Source organism: Gobius niger, assembly GCF_951799975.1.
Source record: "Gobius niger genome assembly, chromosome: 3".
Classification (NCBI taxonomy): domain Eukaryota; kingdom Metazoa; phylum Chordata; class Actinopteri; order Gobiiformes; family Gobiidae; genus Gobius; species Gobius niger.
Window position 1 is genome coordinate 26219096 of NC_136854.1, and position 9654 is coordinate 26228749.

At 41.3% G+C, this 9654-nt stretch overlaps 1 protein-coding gene across 1 annotated transcript; it reads left to right on the plus strand.

Annotated features, from left to right (window-relative positions):
• Positions 1-1455: 1455 nt before the first annotated feature.
• Positions 1456-9511, plus strand: tdrd7a (tudor domain containing 7 a; the record flags this gene model as incomplete). The annotated part of the gene is made up of 21 exons (XM_079553673.1): positions 1456-1659; positions 1766-1910; positions 2238-2343; positions 2778-2864; positions 3433-3470; positions 3563-3615; positions 3677-3847; positions 3917-4642; positions 4708-4886; positions 5123-5309; positions 5384-5495; positions 5566-5777; positions 5839-5973; positions 6033-6116; positions 6204-6338; positions 7291-7401; positions 7464-7629; positions 7958-8133; positions 8209-8402; positions 8467-8627; positions 9202-9511. The coding sequence occupies 21 exons, from the start codon at positions 1456-1458 to the stop codon at positions 9432-9434; spliced, it is 3615 nt and encodes a 1204-aa protein (XP_079409799.1). The 3' UTR covers positions 9435-9511.
• Positions 9512-9654: the final 143 nt, after the last annotated feature.

Below are 9654 nucleotides of genomic sequence, written 5' to 3' on the forward strand. Positions count from 1 at the left end.
AATGCCAATCGGGCTGCACGGTGTGGGGCAGTAAGCACCAGCCCAACCTGTGGACGTCGGGCCCTCATACCACCCTCATGGAGTCGGTTTCTGACCGTTTGAGGACCAACATGCACATTTGTGGCCCTCTGGAGGTCATTTTGTAGGGCTCGGGCAGTGCTTCTCCTGTTTCTCCGTGCACAAATGAGCAGATAGCGGTCCTGCTGCTGGGTTGTTGACCTCGGTCGGCCCCCCCCAGGTCTCCTGGTGTACTGGCCTGTCTCCCGGTATCTCCTCCATGCTCTGGACACTGCGCTGGGAGACACAGCAAACCTTCTTGCCACAGCACGACTGGACGTGCCATTTTGGATGAGCATCACTCCCTGAGCGACTTCTGTGGGTTGTAGATGCTCCTCATGATACCTCTAGTGGTGAGAACACTGGACAAATGCAAAAGTGTTCCAAAAATACGGTACAACGGATGAAGACAGGGAAATGGTCTGTGGTCACCACCTGCAAAACCATTCCTCTTTTGGAGTGATCTTGCTAATTGCCTCTCATTTCCACCTGTTGTCTGTTTAATTTCCACAACACCAAGTGAAATTGATTCACAATAAGCGTGGCTTCCCAACTGGACAGTCTGATATCCCAGAAATTTGACTGACTTGGAGTTACATTGTGTTTTTGTGAGCAGTATATATATATATATATATATATATATATATATATATATATATATATATATATATATATATATATATATATATATATATATATATATATATACATTTATTTAAATTTTATTATTAATTAGCTAGGCCGTGTATACTATCTCATGCCATAAGTGTGTAGAAATTCTTACCTTCCAATTGTTTTTACTTGAAGATGAGAACATTTGGTTTAAAAAGATGTTGATGTTTGTGACCGTGGCCTGAGTGACCACGTGAACTTAAAGGTTGTAACTCTCGCGTGACGCCTTCATCTCTGCCCACTGCCTCACACATCTACAGCGCCCAGTGCAGCACATTTTAAAGACGGTTATAAACTTCGAGGTAAGAAATAGTTTTGTTGTCGTTATACATTTTGGTGGAATGCGTTACGTATTTTTCAAGTGTTTCTATAATTACATAAAACTGAAAATATCACATTTTGAAGGTGCTGAGATACCGTGTGAAGTACCGCGTGGTGGGCTAAAGTTAGCTTTAGCAAAAGCTAAACGTTAAGCTGTGAAATGGCACGCGTGTCAAACTACTGTTATTTTAAAGACTGCTGTGCCTGAACACGGCAGATTTGAAAAGCTGTGTTCAGCCACATTACTGAACATTTCTTAGATCAGTCATGGTTATCAAACAGAATTGATTAGCCTATTTACAGCGACAGCTGTAACTTGTATCTGTAGTCAATAATTTGATAGGGGAATAATCTATTAACATTTTCTCCTTTTTTGTTTATCATTTTAAGAGAAATATTTCTAACATGGCGGACAGCGAGTCCATTAAAAAAATGCTACGATCAGTGCTTCAAGCGAGCAAGAATGGCGTCGCCCTTACCCGCCTGCAGGCGGAGTACAGGGCGTTGTGTGGCGAGACCATACCTGTGAAGAGACTGGGGTTCTCCAACCTGGAGGACTACCTCCACAGCATCCCATCTGTGGTCCGCCTGGAGTGTCGTCTGGGCTCAGTGAGTTGCCTTTATCTAGCTTCTTTAAATTAAAATATATTCATGCAATTGTTGGTTAGTTTTTAATATCTGTTCATGTATAGAAAGTAATATATATTTCTTGTAGCTTGTATGTTTTGCTGCTGTATGCAAAGAGACCGCACATATTGCTGAATTGGTGGCACGGCAGAAAAGTGCAAAGAAAGCTGGACGACCTCAGGTTGTCAACTGCACGATGAGATTTAAACCTTCAAACCCTTATGCCCTGAATGGTAGGGTGTCTGCTTCTTAAATGTTTGTTTTGCATTATGTTTGTGTTGTGCCTTGTATCTTAGTAGTGTAGGGATGTGCAATAGGCCTACAATCTTTTTTACTTTTGATTTGTCATCTATCAATTCCAATGATTTTATGGGCGATTCTCACTGTTACTGCCATTACTTTATTTCTGAGTAATGGGTTATAATTTTAAAAGTCAGTGTTACTTGTAACGGGTATTGAAAGTATAGATTCTTTTGTATTGTTTCACACATCCCCAATTCAGTAGCTTAAAGTAGAACATTAATAGAACCTGTAGCCCTAACCAGACACATTGTTTTTAGTGAAACCAAAGACGTCTCTGCGGCAGCCGTCCGACTGGATGAACTGGACCACTTACCGACGTCCAGCTCACGGCTATGGGGGTTTCAGTGCCTCAGGAGATGTCCGGTTGAGTGGATTTTTAATTTTTAGATAATATTTTATATAATGCTACAGGACATGACAAACTTCAGTCCTTTAAAGCTGCTCTCTGCTACTCCATTTTGCACGACCCGGAATTGCTGCATTTCATCATTACATTGTTGGATGCGCTACTTTCGAAATGGTGAGCTAGCTTTTTCCTGCAGAAGCAGAGACAAGCGCCTCGCTGGCTTCTCACGATGCACTCCCAACACACCTGACCTTGCAGCATGTCAATGCAAACGCATACGGGGACCGCAAATGTTTGAAGCAGCAGAAGGACTTAGCTGAGACTTAGCAGAGGGCAGCTTAAAGGACAACAAACAGTTATAAAGTATAACTGTCAGTTTTTTTCATAATTTATTAATATTTGAAATTGTCTGTTGTGCTTCCTATATATCTATTTTCTCTACATATGGCAGACAACTGAACCTGAAGAGTCCGTTCATCCCCGTGCATCATAGACCTCCACCTGCCCAACAAGCAACCAAACCCAACTATGTGATTAAGTAAGTGCATAAGATTATTAGAGATGCACGATAATGGAAATCTGGAGGGGAAAATACAATAATAAAATAACCAAAAAATAATATGAAATAAAATTAATAAAGCAGAAAATTAAACGGAAAGCATGTTCTGAATGTTAAACAACGCTTTTTTTTTACATTTTTGCTGTGAAAATGTGTGAAAAGTGGTAAAATGTTTGGCAAGTTCATTTGTAGAGCACAATTCATACACACGGTTCTTCAGTTAAGTAAGATTAGAACAAAGCAAATATGTTGGAGCTCTTTCACAGAACATCTACACAGTTTTGTTTTGCAGAAATACTGTTTTATGCTGAAACGGTGCAGAAGTCACGGGGCGTATGTATCTGCTGTTGTGACCGTGGTCGTGAATTTGCAGCTGCTCCAGGCTGCTGTAGGGGCGGAGCCTTGGAGGGAACTGCAGATTCAATGCAATTTGGTCTAAAAGTCAATGTCAAAAATTCATCTATTGCACATCTTTATTAAAAATTAAGCAGCTTTTGATATTGAATACACTGGTCTGTGTAATCAAAATGTTTTCTTTTCCCCACAGTAAAGAAAAGAGCTTCCAAGTAAACCAAAGCCTCCCAGGTAGTACTTTAATACGTAATTGTTGGTATGATTTTATTTTTTTTATTGGACCTTAGTTTTTTACAATTTTCGCTGCATTTTTTTTCTTCAAGACAATCGGAGTCCAACTAAAACGCCTAAGCCTCCAGCACAAGTCAACAAAGATGTAAGAATGAACTTAACACCTATTTATTCTTTATTATAATCCCTGGATACTCTTTATGCAGCCAATAGATTTTAACTTAGAGCTGGAGCAGACCAGACTCCGTGAAGTCTTGTCGGTCTACAGCAGTGGACTCTGGGTGTCCAAATTACAAGCCGTTTTTAATAAAATGTTTAATCAGCAAGCCCATCCACATACCCTCCGAGAGCTGGAAAAGTGGACACACATCTGTTCAGTAAGTCTGCAATACATAAACTACTTGTCTCAATTTCAATCCAATTAATTCTACATTTTCTTTACTTAGCTGGAAAAACCTTCAATGACCAACAGAGCTGATCGCTTGATCTACCCGCCACTTCCTACTACATCACAAACAGCCTACAGAAATATCAATGGCCCAAGCACTTCACCCTCCAGTCCAGTTTCCACACCACTTTCCTCCCGACCATCAACTCCAGAGAAACCTCCAGCCAATGCTCAAGCTCCTGTTCCCAAACCAAGAGGAATTCCCAAAAATCCAGTGGCTAAACCCACTTTTGTTTTCCCTCCCGGGGCCATGGGTGATGATGTGAATTCGGTCAGTTTCCGTAGTCCTGCCCCAAATCCAGCGTTGGAGCCCAAATTTATGAAAGGGGATTTCGGAGATGGTCTTAGCTGTTCAGCAACAAATGCTGGTCAAATCTCAAAGTCTCGACCAACGCCTCCCTTTATATCACAGCCTGGTCCTGATGTTCTCTCGCTCTTGAAACTTTCAAGAGTGACTGAATGTCAGGACCAGGCTTTCAACTTGAAAGCTACTTTTAACAGAGAAATAGTTGAGCCGCCTGAGAAAAATGTATTGCCAGAAGATGTGAGGTACAGAATAAAGGAACTTCTGTCCAAGTACAGAAGTGGTGTGTGGGCACAGGCTTTGCCTAAACTTTTCAAAGACACTTTCAAAATACCTCTTCCTGAACATGCTCTTGAGGATTTGTCTCATTGGCCAGACATCTGCAGTATAGAGTACCCGCTGCCAAAGGACAAGAGTAAGGTATGATCCAAAATGATCTCAATGTTGCATGTTTTCTGAGTTCAGATTTTTTTTTTTTTTTTTAGGCAATCCTATACTACTCATGCAGAGATGAATTTGTGACCACAGAAGAAGCAGCCCACCTGCTCCCCTCTGGCCTGGAGGTGATTGGATCCATAGTACCCCCACGTCTGACTCTTCCCTCAGAGCAGTACCCTTCAGTTTTGATTACTGATGCCAAGAGCAGCAATGCTGTTACTGTCAGGTAAAAGTAATTATAGGAATCAATTTGGACTGAATTTAACTTGGGTTTATTCACTTAATTTCTACATGTAAGACTGAAACAAGCGATACACACCAACTTCCCTTTAACCTTGGTTTATGAGGAATCTTGGTTGAATTATTAAATACAATGTTGCCATTTTTAAATAAATGATTGCTGAAAGCTCTATTCTCAGTGCTATTTGTAATAGGCTTTTTAAGATGAAATGTCCTTCACAGGTACGTTGGCAAAAACTATTCAAATGCACAAGAGGCCATGGAGGAGGCAATGCGAGTATTTTATGCTGAGAGGTCGTCAAGTTTGAGTCAAATCACAATAGGCCAGCTTGTTTCTGCGAAAGGGGAGGAAGATGATGATATGGCCAGAGCACAGGTTATGGAGGTTGTAAGTCCACAAAAGGTTAAGGTAAGTTCAGCAGGGGTAAGGTTTGATGTAATTATGTAGACTTACATCAACGCAGTTGTTTCTTTGATTTTAAGGTATATTATTTGGACTATGGCTGCACAGCAGAGGTTCCTACACGCAATCTGCAAGAGTTACACCAGAACTTTCTCTTGCTTCCTTTCCAGGCGGTTAATGTTAAATTGGCAGGTACAGGTCCCTTTAATGCGGAACTACCTTTTAAAAAGAACACTGCTACAATGGGTTCCTTTTTTCCCAGGCCTGGAGCATTGCTACTCCCACCCCTCAGTGCTTTCGTGCCTGGAGAAAGAGGCAGTGGGAAAGATTCTGTTAATGGAGACACTGGAGCCTTGTCAGCAAAATGATGTTCCACTTGCTGTGTTGTACGACACTTCACAAGATGAAGACGTCAACATAAACTCGAGCTGTATGAAAGCACTACAGGATGAGACGATGAACAACCCTCTCACTGTTGGTATCCCATGCAACATCAAAGTTGTATTTTGGCTGAAACAAGTATTTTTGTCCCCAGATAAATGTCACTTACCAGGATGTACGTGTTACAAGTGTATGTGCCAATGGCCTCATCTACTGCCAATTGCCATCCAGAGGAATGGCACGACTCTGCAAGTTATTGGAGGAATCAGAAGCCTTTTTTAAAACTCAGGTAGATGAGTTGTTTAAAGGCTTGTCCTTTGCTCTTATAATTTATCATTGTCTTTTCAGGTCACACCAGAATTGCTGGTTTCGAGACCCTTCAGTGGGAAGTTGTGCCTTGCATGCTACCAAGGAAAATGGTCAAGGGTCGAGGTATGCGTTTTTGGCATTCAGTATAAACTACAAGTCCATAACCTCTGTTTTTAGGAGTTGGCTGACATTTCTCTGAATGTCTTTAAGGTCATCAATATTTATGGAAACAGAGTGCTAGAGATTCTGCTCATAGACTATGGACAAACCGTGACAATAGAGGTGACTGAGCTTCGAGAGATCCCACCACCCTTCCTTAAAGACTTGATCATCATCCCACCTCAGGTTTGTTGAAGGGCATGTTCTTTTGTTTCTGAGGTTAGGAACACACCAGCATAGAGTAACTAATGGGTTGTTCCTTATTCCTGGTCTGCACTGGCCACAAAAAACTAAACTACTTTGTGCAACTTCTCAATACACACTATACCACTCGTGTATCACTCCATTATTGAGCTTCTCAAAAGCTAGGTGACAGAAGCTGAAATTCACGAGACGAAATTCTGTCAAATACCCCAGAATTAAGGCGTCTGTGTGAGAGGTCGGATAGGACAGAGTTTTGGTAGTGCTTATCTCCTTGCGGTACTGTGTTTACATAGCTATGGATTGGAGATCCTGCTTGTCCACCAACCTGGAGAATCTTAAATGTGGCCCCACAGAGCTGTGTGAAGTACAGGCTCTTGCAGGGCTTAAAGGAAGTCCTTCACTTTCTCGATGTGTATTATGTCTAAACATTTTAGATGTCACATTGCACGACGACGGGATGGGAAAATCGTGAGCTGCACTTGTCTTGACTGTGCGATGGTTCAAAGAGAAGGTTTTGTTGGTAGCAGTTTCAGGCTTCAGAAGGTTTGTGTTTAGCTGAGGCAAGTGCCGCATGTTAACGGGGTTTATTTTACGGAAAAGTGCAGGGACAGTCCTGTAAAATGCAGAGTGTGACCCGCTTATGCCTTGGTGGCATGCGGTGTTGATGGGACACTGACAGAGATCCTCTGCAGCGAGAGTATGTCTCACTCTTCAACTAGCCTTCTAAAACATCAGCCTCGTAGCTCGTTTTTGGTCGTATGACAGTTCTATTTTAAATCTGTTCTTGTCTTACTCTACCTCTACGATCTTTTTATTTATTCCCCCCACCCCCCCAATCTAGCTTTAGTGTGTCCCTACCATCATGGACTGCTAATATCGTTTAGGCTACTTGAAATGTTGGTGTTAAAATAAATGACATTTATTTCCTCTTTAGGCTGTCAGATGTAACCTTGAGGGTGTCCAAGTGCCCGAGGGAGGCTGGAGTCCCGAGGCTGTGAAATGGGTAAAGGAAGTGGTCCTTGGTTCTGAAGCCGCTAAAATGAAGGTAGGGTTATAGTTAATGTATTATGGAAGTAAGCTTGTATCATTTTTCCTTATTTTGTTTAGATTCTGAAATTGGGACAACATAAGGGGAACAAACTTGTGTATATGCACCTGTTCATTGACACCGACGGTCTGGAGGTTGAAGACAGCATTAACCATCATCTCACCCAGTCAGAGCTCTGGCAGAAGCTTGTGACCGAACACATCTCCAACAGCAATACAGACAAAGGTGATGTTTTAATGAAAATGTGTCTCTTTGATGGTGCTGGGACCGCTGTGTTTTTAATTTAATGACATGCCATAACCAACTAAGCTCACTGTTCTAGAATATGAACATAAAATATTTATGTGTAAACCCTGGGATTAGCTGGTTACTGTCCAGGTGTACTCCAATAACCTGAAGTTACTGGGAAGGGCTCTAGTCGTATGCAACTCTTAAAAGCAGAAGAAAATGGGCATATTTATGTATTAGTGGTACAGAAATTTGTAAATGGAAGTAATGGAGTCAGACTACAGGAGAATGCATCCATCAATTAAGCTTTTTGTAATACCTCCAGGACTCAGTGCACTTGTGGAGAGGCTGTCTCTTAAAAATGTGTCTACCTGTGCTGATGTCAACCGTAGAACAAAAGCTATTTCAGAACTGATAACTTCCAAAACTGATGCAGAAATGATAACCTCCAAAACTGATGCCGAGTCACCGTCAATGCCCCCCCTTTTAGACCTTCCCCAGGTATCATATTATATTTGAAGATCATAATTTGTTTGTTTGTTTATACAGATACTGTCTAAATTTGATCTTTTTCAGCCTGGTCAAAACGTGGATGTGTTTGTGCCTGTGGCCTGCCATCCTGGATACTTTGTGCTCCAGCCGTGGCAGGACCTGCATAAACTTGTCGTGCTAATGGGCGAAATGGTTTTATACTACAATAAAACATCTAAGACCAAGCAACAGACAGAAATAAAGAAAGGAGATATATATGCAGCTAACGTGGACAAAAAGTAAGTTTGAATTATTCAGTCAAATATTGCAGAAAAACATTAAAGCCTTCTTGTTTCCTAAAAGCTGGCACCGAGTGCTTGTGAAAGGAATTTTGTCGAACGGCCTGATTTCAGTTTACGAATTAGACCACGGTAAACATGAGTTGGTGAGGAGTGTTGACCTCCAACCACTCATTGAAGAATTCAGGCAACTTCCTTTTCAAGCCATCATTGCTCAAATGGCAGGTGAGTTTATCCAAAGTGAATCATTTGTTTCCTTGTCTTGCCATGTTTTTAAACTTCGCTGAGGTGACAATCCCATTCTATTTTCACAAGTTACAATATGTTCTTCACCTGTTCCTTTATTTTCTTCAGGGTATACGCGGGGTCTTAAAAAGTCTCAAATTCAAGAATCCAAATTTATGGCCTTAAAAAGTCTAAAATTCGGCCTATTTGGTCTTAAATCCATGGTAAACTGGTCTTAAAAGTTAACGTTCAACAATCCAATTATTTGCGCACAATTTAGTTTAAAAAGTAGACAAATAAATGCACAGAAGCACCGATGAGTAGCCGCCCGGTGCCGCTCATTTACATGGTCCGAGAGGGCGAAGCGACACCTGAAGGCGACGCGTGAAAAATTAAGTTCTTACATTTGTACATACCACTGTGATATCAAAAACAACAGTTTGACACTTGGATTTTTGTGACAGTGATTTTCTTTACAGTCCATTTATATATTGCGTGGTCTTAAAAAGGTCCTAAAAAGTCTTAAATTTGACTTGTCCAACTCTGCAGATACCCTGTTTCTTTTTTGTTCCAGGGCTATCGCGGATTCAGTGGACTGAAGAGGCGTCCCTGGTATTCAGAAATCATGTGGAGAAACGCGCACTGGTCGCTCAGGTGGACTGTGTGAAGGAGGCACCCGACGTCAGAAGTGCACCATGGGAGCGCAGACTCACCGTGTACTTGGTGGATACTGCTATGGAGGACAGGGACTTGTGGATTCACACAGTGATGGGAGACATGGGTGGTGAACTATCTTCTGCAGCTTAGACTTTATGTTCCATAGACTTTGCTCAGCTATTATGTATAGCTTGGAATTACTTTTATGACTTGTGTAAATATTGCATGTTTTCTCACCTTTTGTTTTGTTGCTTTGTTTGGTCAATTGCTTTTTGTTTGGCAATTTTGGACTAGATTGTTGTGTGTAAATATGTAAAAAAAAAAAAAAAAGGTTGTTGTGCTTTTGGCCAATTAAAATATTTATCAAGTT